The following is a 21,291-nucleotide window of genomic DNA, read 5'->3' as shown; positions in this document are numbered from 1 at the left end:
TTCCTCAGTGCACCTGGAACTTTCTCAAGAACAAACTATATGTTGGGTTACAAAACTAGCTTTAACAAATTTAAAAATGTTGACAATTTATGAAGGTGATTCCACAACCACAATGCTTTGAAATTTTGAAACTGAAACATCAAATTGCACCATACCCACACACAAAATCAAGATGGATAAAAGCTTTACATGTAAGTCATGACACCATAAAAGTCCTTCAGGAGAACATAGGCAGGAAAATCCCAGATATTCCACACAGCAATATTTTCACTTGTATGTTCCCTTGAATAAGGAACATAAAGGAAAGGATAAAGAAATGGGCTTCATCAGAATAAAAGGCTTCTGCATAGCTAAGTAAAACATCAGCATAATGAAAAGGGAACCAACTGTATGGGAAAATGTATTTGCTAATGATGCCCTCAAAGAAGGGTTTGATCTCCAAAATTTATAAGTAAGTCTTAAGACTCCACACCAAGAAGACAAACAATCCAGTGAAAAAATGGGCAAAGGACATGCATAGACAGTTCCCTAAGGAGGACATTTGGAGAGGGTCCAGAGACATATGAAAAGATGCTCAGCATCACTAACCATCAGTGAGATGCAAAATAAAACCACAATGAGATACCACTTCACACCAGTCAGAATAGCCATCACAAACAAATCAAACAAGTGTTAGAGAGGTTGTGGAGAAAAGGGAACCCTAGGGTACTGTTGGTGAGATTGCAGACTGTTGCAGCCACTGTGGAAAATGGTATGGAAATTTCCTCAAAACACTAAAAATGGAACTGACTTTTGACCTGGCAATTCCACTGCTGGGATTACATGATAAAAATCTTGAAACAGCAATTCAAATTAACCTATGCACCCCAATGTTCATAGCAGTGCAATTTATAATAGCCAAGTGCTGGACACAGCCTAAATGCCAGTCACTAAATGAGTGGATCAAAAAACTGTGGTACAGGTACACAGTGGAATACTATGCAGCAGAAAGTATGGATCTCCTGCTCTTTGCAACAGCATGAATGGAACTGGAGGGCATTATGCCAAGTGAAATAAGCCAGGCATTGAAAGACAAGTATCATATGATCTCATTTATAAGATGTATAATCAACAAAACAAATGAGGAAGCAAAATATAACAGAGATGTTGAAATAAACAAGAAACTTACTGTAACCTGAGGGGGGAGGGTAATAGCTGGGTAAGGAGGGGGAGGGTCATCAAGGAACATGTAGAAAGGACCCATGGACAAAGACAATAGGGGTTAGCTTTGATTGTGGGACATGGCAGGTGGGGGAAAATGGGGACAACTGTAGTTGAACAACAATAAAAAATAAAATAAAGTTTATTGCAAAATAAATTAGAAAATAAACTGCAAGAAGAATTGAAACCCCCCAAATATGTGCACATTCAGTAACTACTACTAAAAAGTGACTGTGTCAAAGAAAAAATAAAAAGTAAGATCAGAAGACATATAAACACAAGTGAGAATGACAATATGACATATCAAAACTTCCAGGATACTCCAAAATAGTGTTAAGAAGGAAGTTTGTATCATTTAAAGCATAGCTCAAGAAACAACTGAATCCCTTGTAAACAATCTAACCTTACATCTTAAAGAACTAGAAAAAGAATAACAAAAGCAGCTCAACATCAGCAGAAAAAGGAAATAATAGAAAAGAGAGCAGAAATGAATAAAATAGAGAACAAATTATTATACAAAAATTAATACAGCAAAGAGTAGGTTCTTTGAAAAGATTAATAAAATTGACAAACCCCTAGCTAGACTCAGTGAAAAGTCTCATATAATAATTCAGAAATGAAAGAGTAGAATTATCACAGACATCACAGATATCCAAAGGTTCATACCAGAATACCATGAAATACACTATGCCTCCAAATTCAATAACCTAGAAGAAATGGTAAGTTCCTAAATATGTATAACCTTCCTAAATTGAATAATAAAATAATGGAAAATCTAAATGGGTGGATAAACCATGAGGAAAATGAAAAACAAGTAAAAGCGTCCCCCAAAATAAAAGTCCAGTACCAGATGGCTTTACTAGTGAATTTTACCAAACATTCAAGGAAGACTTAATACCTATCCTCCTCAAACTCTTTGAAAAAATTTTAGGAAAGATACTACTTCCTAACACATTTTATGACACCATCTTAACCGTGATACCAACACCTGCCAAGGATAACCCTAAAAAGAAAACTATAGACCAATCAATATCTCTGATGAATACAGGTGCAAATATCCTAAATAAATACTAGAAAATTTAATACAATGAGACATTAAAATAACACACCATGATAAGTGGGGTTCATTCCAGTGGCACAAAGATCATCAACCTACACAAACCAATTGATGTGATTCACCACACTAATAAAACCAAGGATAAAAACATATGATTTTATTAATAGTTGCAAATAAGCATTTGTTAAGATACAACATCCATTTGTGATTAAAACACTCAATAAAACAGGTATAGAAAGAAAGTACATCAACATACTAAAGACCATATGTGACAAAACCTCAGCCAATATCATAATGGTGAAAAACAGAATGTTTTTCCTCTAAAATGAGAAACAAGATAAGAATGCCCACACTTACCACTCTTATTTACATAGTTGTGGAACTCCTAAGCAGAGTAATCAGGTGAGAGAAAGAAAGAAAATGCATCCAAATTTGAAAGTAAATGTGCCACTTTTTGCAGATTATATGATTCTGTTTTAAAAAAAGCCATAAAGACTCCCAAAATGATTAGAAACAATAAACAAAATATGGACAAGTTTCAGAATACAAAATCAATGTACAAATAACCACTGCTTTTCTATATACTAACAATGAAACTTCAGAAAAAAATGAAAAAATCCTTTTCAGTTCCAGCAAAAATAATAAAATACCTAGGAATAAATTTAAGATAGGATGTGAACTATCTATATACTGAAACCTAGAAGGCATTAATAGGAGACTGAAAAAAAGATAATGAAATGGAAAGATATTCTCTGTTCATGGATTTGAAAAATCAACATAGTTAAAATGGCCATATTACCCAAAGTAATACACAGATTTAATGCAATCCCCTTTAAAATCCCAATGTAGCCCTGGCTGGCGTAGCTCAGTGGATTGAGCGCGGGCTGGGAACCAAAGTGTCCCAGGTTCGATTCCCAGCCAGGGTACATTCCTGGGTTGCAGGCCATAATCCCCAGCAACCACACATTGATGCTTCTCTCTATCTCCCTCCCTTCCCTCTCAAAAAAATAAATAAATAAAATATTAAAAAAAAAAAGAAGAGGAATCTTAAAAAAAAATTAAAAAAAAATCCCAATGTAATATTTTAATAGAGCAAACTTCATCACACTTGTTTGTAACCACAAAAACCGCCAAATAGTCAAAGTAATCCTGAGAAAAAAGAATGAAGATAAAGGTATCACACTATGTGACTTAAAATTATACTACAAAACTGTGATAAAACAGCAAGGTATTGACAGAAGAGACACACAGACCAATGGAAATGAATTGAGAGCCCAGAAATAAAACCGCACACATATGGGCAAATAATTTTTGACAAAGGAGTAAAGAGCACACACTACAGAAAATAAAATCCTTGAAATAAATGATGCTGGGTAAACTGGAAAACCAGTGCATAAGGATGGAACTAGATTACAGGTTGGTCCCTATTACAAAAATCAATTCAAAATGAATAAAAGGCATAAATATAAGATCTGAGACAGTAAATAAATACTAAGGTATAAAATGGTAATAAATAAGTACCTGCCAATAATAATCTTAACTGTTAATGATTTGAATGTTCCAATAATAAAAAAAAAATTGTTGTAGCTGAATGGATAAGGAATGAGGGAAACGTGACCCACATATGCTGTCTACAGAGACCAATTTGAGAATAAAATATACTCATAGGCTGAAAGTGAAGGGATGAAAACATATTAAAAAAATGGAACAAATAAACAAAAAAAGGTGGAGTAGCAATCTGACACAATAGACTACAAGACACAGGCCATAACAAGGAGTAAAGAAGGTCACTATGTACTACTAAAGGGATTGGTCCAACAAGAAGATATGAACCTTGTGAACATAGAGCACCCAATAGAGGAGCACCTAATATTAAATGTGTAAAGAAAACCTTGGTGGATGGTGGAAGATATTAACACACCCCCTGTCATCAATGGCTAGATCTTCTAGACAAAAAAAAAAAAAAAATCAACAAGAAAACAGTGACCTTAACACACTATATCAGATGAATTTCACTGATATTTACAGAACATTTCAAAGCAAAACAGCACAGTATACATTCTTCTCATGTGCACATGGGACATTCTCAAAGATAAACCATATATTAAAACACAAAATTAGTCTAAACATATTAGAGAAGACTGAAATCATATCAAACATGTTAAAACACAATGACATGACACTGAAAATCAACTACCATAAAAAAACTGGAAAAACATTCGAACACATTGAGTCTAAATAGCATGATATTAAACAATTAATGGGTTAGAAAGAAGGTCAAGGGAGAAATAAAAGTTTGCCTCATAACGAATGAAAATGAACATGCAAAAAATCAAAATCTGTGTACACAGCAAAAGTAGTCCTGAGAGGAAAGTTCATAGCTTTACAGGTCTACCTCAAGAAGCAAGAAAAATCTCAAACAATCTAACACTACAACTAAAAGAACTAGAAAAATAACAATGAAAGTCTGGGTGAGTTTTAAAAAGAAAATAATAAATATTAAAGCAAAAATAAATGACATGGAGACTAAAAAAGACCATACAAAAGATCAGTGACACCAAGAGCTTGTTTTTTGAAAACATAAACAAGATTGATGAACCTTTCACCAGACACATCAATTAAAAAGAAGATGGGACCCCAATAAATAAATCAAAAATGAAAGAAGAGAACAACAGACATCACAGAGATACAAAAGACTGTAACAAAATATTATGAAAACAACTATATGCCAAGATATTGGACAACCTGAACAAATGGATAAATTACTAGAAAAACACAATCTTCCATAATCGAATCAGAAAGAATTACAAAACCTGAATACACTGATAACAATTAATGAAATTGAAGCAGTAATCAAAAGCTCCCAACACAAAAAATCCTTCACTGGATGGCTTCAGAGGTGAATTTTACCAAATATTCAAAGAATAACTGACACCTATTCTTCTCAAAGTATTCCAAAAATTCAGCAGGAGGTAAGACTTCAAAGCTCATTTTACTAGGCAAGCATTATCCTAATTCAAAAGCCAGATAAAGACATTACAAAAAAAAAGAGAAATGTATAGGCCAATATACCTGATGAACATAGATGCCGAAGTCTGCAACAAAATATTAACAAACCAGATCCACCAATACATTAAAAATATCATACATAGTCATCAGGTGGGATTTATCCCAGGGATGCAAGGATGGTAAAATATTCACAAGTCAATAAATATGTGTGAGTATGTGTGTGTGTGTGTATATATATATATATATATATATATATATATATATATCTCACATAAACAAAAGGAAAGACAAAAACCACATGATCATATCAATAGATGTGGAATAAGAAGCATTTGATAATATACAGCACTCACTCAGGAAAGTGGGAATATAGGAAGCATATCACAATAAAATAAAAGCCATATATGAGAAATCTACAGCAAGCATCATACTCAATAAGCAAAAACTAAAATGTTTTCTGGTAAGATCAGGAACAAGATAGGCAAGTCTGGTTTCCACCACTCTATTCAACATTGTACTGGAAGTACTAGCCATAGGAATCAGTCAAGAAGAAGAAATTAAAGGCATCCAAATTGGAAAGGAGGAAGTAAAACTGTCATTCACAAATGACATGACATGTATACATAGAAAACCATAAAGACTCCACCAACTACTAGATCTAATCATTGAATTCAGTAAGTACAAAAATACAAAATAAATATTCACAGATTGGTGACAGTTTTGTATATTAATAATGAACTCTTAGAAAGAAAAACTAAGAAAACAGTCACATTTACTATGGCAACAAATAAAAAAAGGTAACTTGAAATAAAGTTAACCAAGGAGGGTAAAAGTCTTGTACTCAGAAATCTATAAGATATTAAAGAAAGAAATTGAGGAAGATACAAATAAGTAGACCATATACCTTTTTCATAGATTGTAAGAATTAACATCATATAAATGCTTATACTACACATATCTATGTATAGACACAATGAAATTTCTATTAAAATAGCAGTGACATATTTCACACATTTAGAACAAAATTCCAAAAATTTACATGGAACCAAAGCAGCATCTGAATAGCCTCAACAATCTTGAGAAAGATGAACACAATTTGAGATATCACTATACCTAATATCAAACTATATAACAAGACCACTGTAATAAAAAAGCCTGGTATTGGCATAAGAATAGGCATATAGATCAATGGTACAGAACATAGAACCCAGAAATCAACCCCACAGTTTTATCGTCAATTAAATATTTACAAAGGAGGCAAGAGCATATGATGAAGTAAAGGCAGTTTCTTCAAAATGGTGTTTGAGAAATTTGGATGGGTATATGCAAAAAAGTGAAACCAAACCATCATCTTATACCATATATGGGATAAACTCAAAATAGATAAATGACCTTAAATATAAGTAACAAAAAGATAAATCACAGAAATAAATATGGGTAATACAAGCTTGGACATCTCTCAGAACAACATTTTTGCTGATATATCCCCTAGGGTAGGGGAAATAAAGAAAAAAGTAAACAAATGAGACAACATCAAACTACAAAGTATCTACATAGCAAAAGGAACCATCAACAAATAGAAAAGGGAACCCACTCTAGGAGAGAATATATTTTCCAATGATGTATCTGATAAGGGGTTAATTTTTAAAATATATAAGTACTTACACAACGTAACACTATGAAGACAAACAATCCCATGAAAAAATGGGCAAGGGGCATGAATAGACCATTTTCCAAGGAGTGCATACAGATGGCCAATAGACATATGGAAAATGCTCAATGTCACTAATTATCAGAGAGGTGCAAATAAAAACTGCAATGAGAGTTCTGGCCAAGATGGAGGTATAGATCGGAATCCTTCACTTTCTCGCACAACCAAAAGGAGGATAATGACTAATCTAAAAAAATCAACAACCAAGGGGCTAAGATGGCGTTGGAGTAGGAAGCAGCAGACTCGGCTTCCCCCTGCTCAGAGGAGAAAATCCTGACTGATCTATGGAGTAGAGAGGCAAGCAACCAACATACTTCAGCATTTTTGAAAATAGGGGACCAAGGATTGTGGCAGAATCGAAAGACCAAAGACCGGACCCTAAGAAGAGTGCTTGCAACAAGGGAGGGTCCCAGGGACCAGCATGTGGTCTGGGGACTACAGCCCCAGGCCCGGGGCCTGCTGCTGGGTTTGCCATAGGGTCTTTGGGAGACAGCCGGGGACTACTGCTCCCTCCCCAGCCAAACAAGGTCGAGTGGCACTGGGAGGAATCCAGGTGCTAGCAAACAAACAGGGACTGTGAGCACCTTTGGAGGCGTAGACACCAGAGAGGCTGGGTCACGCAGCAAGCCCAGACCCCCCACAGTCACTGGTCTGCCTGGGCATTTGGCGGTGGTGAAGCCAGGCCACTGAGGGGAACAGCAGGCTTTGAACAGGAGGAATTTCTCAAGAGGAAGGAGTTGAATAGACACAGACACTATTTCAGGAATTCTCCTAAAGTGATCAGTGGCTCCAGCTTCCCAGTTACCCAGCCGTGGGCATTGCGGGTGCACGAGCATGCAGGGAGAGCATCCCTGCACCCCAGTCCACAGCAGTAACCCCCGGGGAAGACCTGATTCCCACACCCAGGGTGCAAGGCTGAGGAGCCAGTGCTAGCTGCGCTGGCCTAGGAAGAAAAGCCTGCCAATCATCCTTCAGCCTGCCTCAGCAGCAGGAGCAGAAAAACTGGTTTAGCCACTTTGAAAACCAAGAGACTTTTTAATTTGATTCTATTTTTTTAGCAATTATTACTTTTTAAATTTTTATTGTTTTTATTCTCTTTGGATTTCTTTTTCCTCTCTTACCTGATTTCTTGGTTTATTCCTTCCTCCTTCCTGTCCTCCAATTTTATCTCTTTCTTCCTTCCTTCATCTGCCTTTTCTATTTTACTTTTTAAAATTTTTTCTAAATACCTACAAGTGAGACAAAATCCTGGATCTGTGAAAAGACCAAAGTTGAACCCAAAGAAGGGGCATCACAACAGCTGGGACAGTGAGATAAATTTCACTCTGCTATTACAGAGAACCTGCAAGTTATTGCATATTTGTATTATTAGTATTATTCCAGTATTCCTACATCTTTTTTTAATAGTATTTTTTTATCCCTCTTCTTTTTGTATAGTCTGCTTTGCTAGGCTGGATATATTGTATGACCTGACAGCTTTCCCCTGATATCTCCTTCCATACTGTATTGCTAATCGACTGTCCTTTAACTCACCTGTGTCCCATTAGCACACTACTCAAGGTTCTGTACTCCCTATTCTTGTTACCTAGATCTCACAGAATCTGTCATATGATTGTTGCCATAATATTATTGTAAATAACTGCTGTTCCATGCAATTGTAATTACTTCACAACACCCACCCCACCAGCGCCCAGATCTTAGCCCATTTCTAAGTTTCCTGAACTCTATTTCTGTAGTGGTTAACTCTATTCTCTCACACACTACACCTATTCACTATCCTTTACTCTCACCTTACCCCAGAATCTGACCTCCCACATCCTCCCTGCTTTATAGATCCAACTCACAATCCTTTCTTCCACAACAAGAGTCTTACCTTCTTTCCATCCTTTCTAAAAATCAGCTAGCTGGGTGGAAGAGCACGGTTAACACTATACATAGTAAAAGGATCTCCTATGTCTTCCCTACTTGCTACTACTGTAAATATCATAGAATTCTCTGTTGCTCTCTTAAACCATTTTGCCTTCCCCCTTCAACTGATGACAAAAAAGAATAGGTGGAGGTGGTGAACACCAGGATACCCACTGGAAGAGGAAACCCAACAACAAAGGAACCACTAACAGATAACAACAGAAGAAGGTGAAGGAGGGAGGAGTAACCACACAAACCTCAATCTAGGGCCTATCTGGAAATACAACTAAACAGTAGAGACAATACCCAATACAAACAACTGAACAAGAGCAAGAGAGAATTCTTTAAACCTTATACACACAGAAGAACCAGCTTCAACACAATCTGCCCTCACCAGCACAACAAAATACAGGAGGTGGTGGACAGAGTGACCCTCATTTAACCAGCTGGTGAGAAGGAACCACTAAAGAAAGACCCAACAAAAATCAAAACCCAAAGGCAAACATAAAGCCAACTTAAATGACAGCCCAAGACCTGTGAGCTTGGGAGATCAAGAAAACTGCACCACTGAAACTCACTGCTATTCTACTAAAGAAGCTCACGCCACAAACCCTGGGAGCCAAAACTGATCAATTTAAGAAGCTGAGGCTAACAAGAAGAGTCTCACAAACAATGGGAAGACAAAGAAACAATCCATAAATGAAAGGAAAGGAGGAAGCCTCAGAAAGAATGCTAAATGAAATAGAGGCAATTCAACTATCAGATATTGAGTTCAAAGCAATGATCATCAGGAAGCTCAATGAGCTCACAATGAGCTACCAGAAACTACAGGGAAGCTACAATGAACTCACTGAAAACTACATCAGCATAAAAAAGGAAATAGAAACTCTCAACAAGGGCCAAGAGGAAAGGAAGAATACAATTTCTGAACTGAAGAAGACAGTAGAAGGAATGAAAAACAGGATCGATGAAGCAGAAGATCAGATCAGTGAGCTAGAGGACAAAGTAGAAGAAAACACCCAGAAAAAGCAAGAAAAGGAAAACAGGCTCAGAAAAAATGAAGAGGGATTAAGAGAAATGCAAGACAATATGAAACGTAATAATATCTGTATAATAGGGATACCAGAAGGAGAAGAAGAAGAACAAGGAATAGAAAACCTATTTGAAAAAGTAATGATGGAAAACTTCCCTAATCTGTTGAGAGAAAAAGTCACACAAATCCAGGAAACACAGAGAGTCCCAATCAAGAGGAACCCAAAGAGGCACACCTCAAGACACATCAGAATTAAAATGGCAAAATTTCAAGACAAAGAAAGAATATTAAAGGCAGCAAGGCAGAAACAGAAAGTAGCATACAAGGGAGCCCCAATAAGGCTAACAGCTGACTTCTCAATGGAAACACTTCAAGCCAGAAGAGAATGGCAAGAAATAATCCAAGTAATGAGAACCAGAGGCCTGCAGCCAAGGCTACTTTACCCAGCAAGGCTCTCAATCAAGATAGAAGGCAAATAAGAAGTGTCTCAGACAAAAGAAGTCTAAATGAATACACCTCCACTAAACCAGCTCTGCAAGAGATGCTAAAGGGACTGCTTTAAGGAAAGAAAGGAAAAGAGAGAGAGTGAGAGAGTAACACACGTATATAAAAGGCAATGAATAAGTACCTATCAATAATAACCTTAAACGTAAATGGATTAAATGCTCCAATCAAAAGATATAGAATAGCTGATTGGATAAGAAAACATGACCCACACATATGCTGCTTACAAGAGACCCACTTCAGGATAAAAGATCTGCACAGGCTGAAAGTTAATGACTGGAAAGAAATTTTCCAAGCAAATGGACAGGAAAAAAAAAAGCCAGGGTAGCAATGCTCATATCTGATAAAATAGACTTCCAAAAAAGGACCATAAAGAGAGACCCAGAAGGTCATTTCATAATACTCAAGGGAAGAATCACCAAGAAGACATAAATATTGTAAATATATGTGCACCCCACATAGGAGCACCCAAATACATAAAGAAAATCTTAGAGGACTTCAAGAAAGATATTGAGAGCAACACAATTATTGTGGGGGATTTTAACACCCCACTATCAAGAATGGACAGATCTTCCAAACAAAATATCAACAAAGATATTGTGGCATTGAACAATACCCTAGACGAACTGGGCTTTACTGATATATACAGAACCCTCCATCCCAAAGAAGCTAAATACAGATTTTTTCAAATGTACATGGAACATTTTCAAAGATCGACCACATGATAGGACACAAAACAAGCCTCAAAAAGTTAAAAAAAATTGAAATCATACCAAGCATTTTCTCGGATCACAAGGGACTGAAGCTAGAAACCAACCCCAAGGAAAAAAACCAACAACACTCAAAATCATGGAGATTAAATAGCATGCTATTAAACAATGAATGGGTCAAGAATGATATTAGGGAAGAAATCAAAAGCTTTCTGGAAACAAATGAAAACGAATTCACAACAACCCAAAACTTATGGGACACAGCCAAGGCAGTCCTGAAAGGGAAGTTCATAGCAATACAGGCCCACCTAAAAAAGTTAGAAACATTTCAAACAAACAACCTAACCCTACATCTAAAAGAACTCGAAGAACAACAACAAAGACAGCCCAGAGCAAGCAGAAGGAAGGAAATAACCAAGATCAGAGCAGAATTAAATGACATAGAGACTAAAAGCACAATTCTAAAGATTAATGAATCCAAGAGCTGGTTCTTTGAAAAGATAAACAAAATCGACAAGCCTTTAAGCAGACTCATCAAGAAAAAAAAAGAGAGAAAACCCAAATAAACACAATCAGAAATGAAAGAGATTACAACAGATACCACAGAAATACAAAGGACTGTAAGAAATTACTATGAAGAACTGTATGCCAAGAAATTTGAAAACCTAGGTGAAATGGACAAATTTCTAGAAAAATATAATCTTACAAAACTCAAGGAAAAAGAAGCAGAAAGCCTGAACAAACCAATAACAGCAAAAGAAATTGAAGCAGTAATCAAAAAACTCCCAACACACAAAAGCCCTGGGCCAGATGGTTTCACAGGAGAATTCTACAAAGCATTTAAGGAAGAGCTATCCTCTATTGTTCACAGACTATTTCAAAAAATCCAAAAAGATGGAAGACTCCCAAACTCTTTTTATGAGGCCAACATCATCCTAATTCCAAAACCAGATAAAGACACAACAAAGAAAGAAAACTTCAGGCCAATATCACTGATGAACATTGATGCTAAAATCCTCAACAAGATACTGGCAAACCGCATCCAATAGTACATTAAAATGATCATACACCATGACCAAATGGGATTCATTCCAGGGATGCAAGGATGGTACAATATTCACAAATCAGTAAATGTAATACATCACATAAACAAAAGCAAAGACAAAAACCACATGATCATATCAATAGATGCAGAAAAAGCATTTGATAAGGTACAGCACCCATTTATGATAAAAACACTCAGCAAAGTGGGAATAGTATGTGAAGCATTCCTCAACATAATAAAGGCCATATATGAGAAACCTACAGCCAACATTATACTCAATGGGCAAAAATTAAAATCTTTTCCACTAAGATCAGGAAGAAGACAAGGATGTCCACTTTCACCACTTCTATTCAATATAGTACTGGAAATTTAGCCACAGCTATCAGACAAGAAAAGGAAATAAAAGGAATCCAAATCAGAAAGGAGGAAACAAAACTGTCACTGTTTGCAGATGACAGGATAGTGTACACAGAAAATCCTATAGACTCCACCAAAAAACTGCTTGACCTAATAAATGAATTTGGCAAAACAGCGGGATACAAGTCAATATCCAGAAATCAAAGGCATTTCTGTACACCAACAATGAAACAGCAGAAGCAGAAATCAAGAAAAAAATGCCATTTGAAATAGAAAAAAGAAAAATAAAATACCTAGGAATAAATCTAACCAAAGAGGTAAAAGACCTGTATTCAGAAAACTACATAACGCTGAGGAAAGAAATCAAGGAAGACACAAACAAATGGAAACATATACCGTGTTCATGGATTGGAAGAATTAATATCATCGAAATGTCCATACTACCAAAAGCAATTTACACATTCAATGCAATACCTATTAAAGTACCAATGGCTTATTTCACAGACATAGAACAAACACTTCAACAATTTATATGGAACCATAAACGACCCCGAATAGCTGCTGCAATTTTGAGAAAGAAGAGTAAAGTAGGAGGGATCACAATACCTGACACTACACTATACTACAAGGCCACTGTAATCAAAACAGCCTGGTACTGGCATAAAATCAGGCACATGGACCAATGGAACAGAACAGAGAGCCCAGAAATAAACCCAAGTCTCTAGGGTCAATTAATATTTGAGAAAGGAAGCAGCAACATAAAATGGAATAACAATAGCCTCTTCAACAAATGGTGTTGGGAGAACTGGACAGCTACATGCAAAAAAAATGAAACTCGAGCACAAACTTACACCTTATGCAAAAATAAATTCAAGGTGGATAAAAGACTTAAATGTAAACTGTGACACCATTAAAGTCCTAGAAGAGAACGTAGGCAGGAAATTCTCAGATATATCACACAGAAACATTTTTACTGACATGTCTCCTAGAGCAAGGGACATACAGGAAAGAATAAACAAATGGGACCTCATCAAAATAAAAAGCTTTTGCACAGCTAAAGAAAGCAGTATCAAAATAAAAAGAGAACCAACTGTATGGGAAAACATATTTGCCAATGATACCGCAGACACGGGTTTAATCTCCAAAATATATAAAGAACGTACATGACTCCACTCTAAGAAGACAAGTAACCCAATTAAAAAATGGGCAAAGGACTTGAACAGACACTTCTCCAAGGAGGACATGCAGAAAATCCAAAGACACATGAAACGATGTTCAATATCGCTAGCTATTAGAGAGATGAAGATTAAAACCACAATGAGATACCACTTCACACCAGTCAGAATGGGCATCATAAACAAAGCAACAAACAACAAGTGTTGGAGAGGTTGTGGAGAAAAGGGGACCCTAGTGCACTGTTGGTGGGACTGCAGACTGGTACAACCACTATGGAAAGCAGTATGGAACTTCCTCAGAAAACTAAAAATGGACCTGCCTTTTGACCCTGCAATTCCACTGTTGGGACTATGTCCTAAGAACACTGAAACACCAATACCAAAGAACCTTTGCACCCCGATGTTCATAGCAGCAGAATTTACAATAGCTAGGTGCTGGAAGCAACCTAGATGCCCATCAATAAATGAATGGATCAAAAAACTATGGTACATTTACACAATGGAATTCTATGCATCAGAAAGAAAGGAGCTCCTACCCTTTGCAACAGCATGGATGGAGCTGGAAAGCATTATGCTAAGTGAAACAAGCCAGGCAGTGAAAGGCAAATGCCACATGATCTCACCCTTAACAGGAACCTAAACAACAAAACAAAGAAACAAGCAAAATATAACCAAAGAGACTGAAATAGAGGACAGACTGACAGTGACCACAGAGGAGAGAAGAGGGAATTTCAGGGGGGATGGGTAGGGTTTACAGGAACAAATTTAAAGGACACATGGACAAAAACTAGGTGTGGGGGGGGTAATGGGAGGGAAGTAGGGAGGGTTGGGTGGGTGGGCTGGAATGGGAGTAAATGGGAGAAAACTGTAGTTGAACAATGATTAAAATAAAATAAAAAAAAATCAACAACCAGAAGTCCAGAAAATCAAACTGTATGGAATTCTGACAGCCAAGGAATTAAAGAAACAGTCAACCAGACCAACCAGACCAGTAGGAGGGAGATGAGGGAGATGGAGCAGATGGGTGGATGGAGAGAACCTGTGGCAAGACTGTGAACTGCATGGGTGGGGCTGGCTGAAAGGACTCACAGTGAGGTGGCAGACCAAACCATGCTGTGAGGTCCACTGAGCTGAGAGAGCCTGCAGTGAGTCAGCTGACCGGGCAGTGCAGTGAGGAGGGGGCTGGCAGAGAGAACCCATAGTAAGAAAGCAGACCAGGTCTGTGAGGCTGGCTGAACTGGAAACTGAGAGCTGACTGCAGACCATAGTGTGGGTTGCCATGGTGAGAGAAACTCCCAGTCTCACACGAGAGTTCCTTGGAAAGTGGGGCTAGAGCAAACAAGTGAGCTGCATTATTCCCTCTCTGACCCCTCCCCCACAGACAGCACCACAATGCAACAAAGAAAGTTGCCCTGCTTTGGTGAATACCTAAGGCCTGCCCCTTTACAACTTAACAGGTGTGCCAAGACAAACAAATATGGCACAAATGAAAGAACAGAGCAAAACTCTAGAAAAAGAGCTAAGCAATGAGGAGACAGCCAACCTATCTGATGGAGAGTTCAAAACACTGGTAAGCAAGCAACCTAGGTGCCCATCAGTAAATGAATGCATCAAAAAACTGTGGTACATTTACATAATGGAATTCTATGCAGCAGAAAGAAAGAAGGGGCTCCTACCCTTTGCAACAGCATGGATGGAGCTGGAAAGCATCATGCTAAGTGAAATAAGCCAGGCAGTGAAAGACAAATACCATGTGATCTCACCTTTAAGTGGAACCTGATAAACAAAATGAACAAGCAAGCAAAATATAACCAAAGACACTGAAATAGAGAACAGGCTGACAGTTACCAGAGGGAAGAGGGGAGGGAATTTCAGGGGAGAATAGGAAGGGTTTACAGGAACAAATATAAAGGACACATGGACAAAAACTAAGGGGGGGTGGAAATGGGAGGGAGGTGGGGACGGATGGGTGGGTGGGCTGGGATGGGTGTGAAGGACAGAAAACTACTTGAACAATGATTAAAGTAATTTTTTTAAAAAAGCACTGGTAATCAAAATGCTCACAGAACTGATTGAGCTTGATCAGAAAATGAAAGAACAAATGAAAGATAACCAAAGGGAAATAAAGTAAAATATTCAGGGAACCAACAGTGACAGGAAGGAAACCAGGACTCAAATCAATGATTTGGAAAACAAGGGAGAAATAAACATCCAACCAGAACAGAATGAAGAAACAAGAATTCAAAAAAAAAGTGAAGAGAACCTTACAAACCTCTGGGACAAACTGAAATATTCCAATATCCAAATTGTAGGGGTGCCAAAAGGAGAAGAACAACAGCAAGAAATTGAAAACATATTTGAACAAATAATGAAGGAAAACTTCCCCAATCTGGTGAAGGAAACAGACTTCCAGGAAGCCCAGAGAATCCCAAAGAAGTTGGACCCAAAGGGAACACACCAAGGCACATCATCATTATGTCACCCAAGATTAAAGATAAGGAGAGAATCTTAAAAGCAGCAAGAGAAAAGGAGACAGTTACCTACAAAGGAGTTTCCATAACACTATCAGCTGATTGCTCAAAAGGAAGCTAACAGGAAATAGGGGGCTGGAAAGAAGTATTCAAAACCATGAAAGGCAAGGACCTACAGCCAAGATTACTCTATCCAGTAAAGCTATCATTTAGAATGGAAGGGCATATAAAGTGCTTCCCAGATAAAGTCAAGTTAAAGGACTTCATCATCACCCAGGCCTTATATGAAATGTTAAAGGGAGTTATCTAAGACATAGAAGAAGAACAAAAGCTATGAACAGTAAAATGACAACAAATTCACAACTATCAACAACTGAAACCTAAGAAAAAGAAAAACCATGAAAACAAAAACTAAGCAAACAACTGGAACAGGAGTAGAATCAGAGAAATTGACATCACATAGAAGGTTTTCAGTGGGGAGGGGGAGGGGAGGAAAGGTACAGGGAATAAGAAGCATAATTAGGCATAAGACAGGGAGAGGTTAAAAATGGTATAGGAAACAGAGACTTCAAAGAACTTATATGTACAATCTATGGACATGAACTAAGGAGGGGGAATGCTGGGGGTTTGGGGGGTGCAGGGCAGAGGAGGGATAAAGGGGGAAAACTGATAGCCTAATCAATATTTTTTTAAAAAGAAAAAAGAATAAAAAACTGCAATGATGTAACACCTCACTGCACTCAGAATGGCTACCATCAAATCAACAAGCAGCAAGTGCTGCCGAGGATGTGTAGAAAAGGGAATCTTCATGCACTTTAGATGGGAATGCAGACTGGTACAGCCACTTTGGAAAACAGTATGGAGCTTTCATTTAAAAAAAATTAAAAATAGAATTGCCTTTCAACCAGCAATCCCTGTCCTGGGAATCACAAAACACCAATCAGAAAAAATACATGCACCCCTATGTTCATAGCAGCATTATTTAAAATAGCCAAGATCTGAGAACAGCCCAAATGCCCATTAGTAGATGAGTGGATAAAAATGCCATGGTACATTCACACAATGGGATACTATGCAGCTATAAAAACAAAGGAACTCTTACCCTTTGTGACAATGTGAATGGGCCCAGAAATTATTACACTAAGCGAAATAAGGCAGTCGGAGAAAGACAAATACCATATTACCTTACTTATATGTGGAATCTAATGAAAAGAATAACTTGATGAACAAAATCGAACCAGAGACATAGATATATGGAACAGTGACAGCTTTCAAAGTGGAGGTGGGTGGGGAGGCATTAGATAAAAGATGGTGAAGACATTAGTCAAAGAGCATGTGTGCATATCCCATGGACATAGATAATAGTGTGGTGAAGGCCAGGGGAAGAGAAGGGCAGAGGATCAGTGGAGGTGGACAAAGGGGGAAAAATGGGGAACATGTGTAATAGTGTCAAATTATATAGATATAATTATATATAATATAATTATATATAACTTACTATTAAAATTATATATATAGTTATGTAAAAATCTGTACACATTTTCTTAACAATAAATTTTTAGAAGTGGAATTGTTCCATGAAAAGAATATGTCTTTAAAAGATTTTTGCTATATTTTTTCCTAAAAAATTCATACTACTAATAAAAATATGTGAAAGATTTCACATATATATGTAATTTGACACTATTTTCATAGTTTTTAACTTTACATATGTGTAAAATATTATATTTATATTATATAAGCACATATATGTAATATATGTAAAGAATTTTAATGATAAAAATGATAAAGATAAAAATGAAAAATTTTACAAAGTATTTTACATGAAGTTATTTTACAAATTCAAAAGAAATATGGATAGCTCTCTTTCTAAATAAAGGACACAAACAAGGAAGTCATAATTTAGAAACATGCATGCCCAATAAATGAACACTAGCATATTCAGCCTCACTCTTTTCAATAAATACAGTTAAAAATTACAAAGTATATGATGATAGAAAATTATTTGACTTAGGGAGTTGGATAAGCAAAGCAATATACAGGTAGTATATATCATAGATATGTACACTTGAAACCTATATAATTTTCTTAAATAATGTCACCCCAATAAATTTAATAAAATAAAACAATGGGATACATTTTTAAAACTACTCTTTTGGTAAAAATTTAATAAGAAGAAATATCTAATATTTGTGACTATATGTAGAAAAGAGAAATCACATATTTTTATTAGTAGTGTGAATTGATTTTTTTTCCTGAAAAAAATATAACAAAAGTCTTTTAAAGACATATCCTTTTTATTGAACAATTCCACTTCTAAAAATTTATTGTTAAGGAGAAAATGTGTACAGATTTTTACACAACTATATATATATATATAAATTTTAATAGCAATATATTCTACTTTTAATTATTTGTTGTTGACACTATTATAGATACCCAACTCCAATCTGTCCATTGATAAAAGATTTCCTAAATAAAAGTGTATTATTAAATAAATTATCTTAGGTATTCTTACTTATATGTTTATTTATTGTCATGGAAACATGTCTATGACAGTATATAATGAAAAGGTCATATTATGTGAGTATGTATACTATGATCCAGCATAAATATTTTAAAAATACCTATATGTACTAGTTATATTCAGAAATTATTAAAAATGATACAGATTCAAATGTTAAAAATCAGTTTTCTGTTGTAATATTATTTGTAAACTGTATTTTGTTAATTATTCTTTCATATAAAATAATATTTTAAAGAAAAATCTTATTTTTAAAAAATCTTATTCTAGGAAACATTTAGTTTGAACAATTTCTTTTTTGATATAAATGTTAATTATCATCATTTCAATTCAGCACTCTGTATATGTATACCTTTAATTAACTTTTATTGTGCCTGTGTAATAATGATAACCTTTACTAAAATAACAGCAGGAGAAACTCCTGGGTATAAAAATTGTCTTCAAAGTGGAAGAAGATTTTCATAGTTTTTAATTTTGAGGATCTATTAAACTATCTATTATACTCGTGGTTTAACTGAGCTCCTCCAACGTAACATGGGTATGAATATATGCAGATTTCTAAGAGTTGTACTAGTGGCAGGAAAATGTCACAAAAATAATACTTCATAAATGGTTACTTTTTAAAAAACAGGAAACTGAAAAAGCTAAGCATCAACTAAAGTATTTCCTAAATCAAAGGGAGTTACTTAAAAGTGATGGGAAGACCAAGACCATCAAGGAGACCATCATGGAAAAGAGAATAAGTAAAACAGAAGTAAGTGTAGACTCAGAATCCATACCATTGGAGGAAGAAACAAGAAAAGCACAAGTTGCAGATTCAAGTGGACAAGGGACAAATGATAAAGTTCAAGAACATTCAGAGGTAAGGAAATACTCAAAGATGATAATATGTGCTGTTAGAATTTAATATTGTATATTAATATCTCCCTTATTTTTATATATTATTAACAAACTTCTATATACGTTTTTGCTTGGATTTTTCCTTTGTCTTCTGAGTATAAAATTCATTATTATCTTGAATGTAAATGAAACAAATAAATATGTATTGATTTTGTGACTGATATTTTTAGACATTCAAATGTTGAAATTTTATTTTCAAGATAGCTGTTTGAATACAGACTTGTCAGATATAAAATAATGTTTTATATGTATTCATTTGTTATGTAATAATGAATACATAATTCAATGAATTCAGTAATGTACTGAATTCATAATTCAATAATGAATTCAGATGTACTGAAACCAATATATGTTGATTATATATAAATTAGTTTCAGATGTACTGAAACTAATATATAATACAATATAATAGTTTGACATTTGTATATTTTACAAAATTATTAGCACAATATGTTCAGTTAACATCTGTCATAACTAGTTACATAATTTTTTCTTATGATGAAAACTTGTAAGATTTTACTATCTGATCAACCATCAAATATGCAACATAGTATTATTAACTATAATGACCATCCTGTACATTATATTCCTTGGATTTATATGCTTTATAACTGGAAGTTTGTACCTTTTGACTTTCTTCACCCATTTTGCCTACCCTCAACCCCTACTGGCAACACCGATCTATTTTTTGTATTTAACATTTCAAATAAATAACATAACCCTACATCCACAAGAACTTGAAGAACAATAACAAAAACAGCCCATAGCAAGTAGAAGGAAAGAAATAACCAAGATCAGAGCAGAATTAAATGACATATAGACTTAAAGCACAATTCTAAGGATAAATAAATCCAGGAACTGATTCTTTGAAAAGATAAATAATATCAACAAGCCTTTAAGTAGATTCATCAAGAAAAAAAGAGAGAAGACTCAAATAAACACAATCAAAAATGACAAAGGAGCAATTACAACTGAAACCACAGAAATACAAAGGCTTGTAAGAGATTACTATGAAGAACTATATGCCAAGGAATTTGAAAGCCTAGGGGAAATGGAAGAATTTCTAGAAAAATATAATCTTCCAAAAGTCAATGAAGAAGGAGCAGAAAGTCTGAACAGACCAATAACAGCAGATGAAATTGAAGCAGTAATTAAAAAAATCATGACACAAAACAGCCCTGGACTGGACTCTGCCCCAAGAGAATTCTACAAAGCATTTAAGGAAGAGCTAACTCCTATCCTTCACAGACTATTCTAAAAAGACAGAAGACTCCCAGACTCTTTTGATGAAGGCAGCATCATCCTAATCCCCCCAAAACAGATAAAGACACAACAAAGAAAGGAAACTTCAGGCCAATATTGCTGATGAACATGGACAATAAAATCCTCAACAAAATATAGTCAAACCACATCCAAAAACACATTAAAAAGATCATATACCACGATGAAGTAGGATTCATCCTACTTCAGTAGGATGGCACAATATTTGCAAATCAATAGATATAATACATCACATAAACAAAAGGAAAGACAAAAATCACTTGATCATATCAATAGATGCAGAAAAAACATTTGATAAGGTACAGTACCCATTTATGATAAAAAACACTCAGTAAAGTGGGAATGTAGGGAGCTATCCTCAACATAATAAACACCATATATAAGATACCTACAACCAACATCATAC

The 21,291-nt window shown here is 35.6% G+C and overlaps 1 protein-coding gene across 1 annotated transcript in view; it reads left to right on the top strand.

Annotated features, from left to right (window-relative positions):
* The window catches only part of CCDC7 (coiled-coil domain containing 7), a 187,734-nt gene extending 168,123 nt beyond the window's left edge, over positions 1-19,611 (top strand). Inside the window, 1 exon segment of the mRNA XM_028506254.2 lies at positions 19,336-19,611. Coding sequence (XP_028362055.2) covers positions 19,336-19,611 — 276 coding nt within the window.
* Positions 19,612-21,291: the final 1,680 nt, after the last annotated feature.

This window comes from Phyllostomus discolor, chromosome 1 (genome assembly GCF_004126475.2).
Source record: "Phyllostomus discolor isolate MPI-MPIP mPhyDis1 chromosome 1, mPhyDis1.pri.v3, whole genome shotgun sequence".
NCBI lineage: Eukaryota > Metazoa > Chordata > Mammalia > Chiroptera > Phyllostomidae > Phyllostomus > Phyllostomus discolor.
The sequence above is the reverse complement of the archived record's forward strand: the minus strand, read 5'-3'. Positions and strand labels throughout refer to the sequence as shown.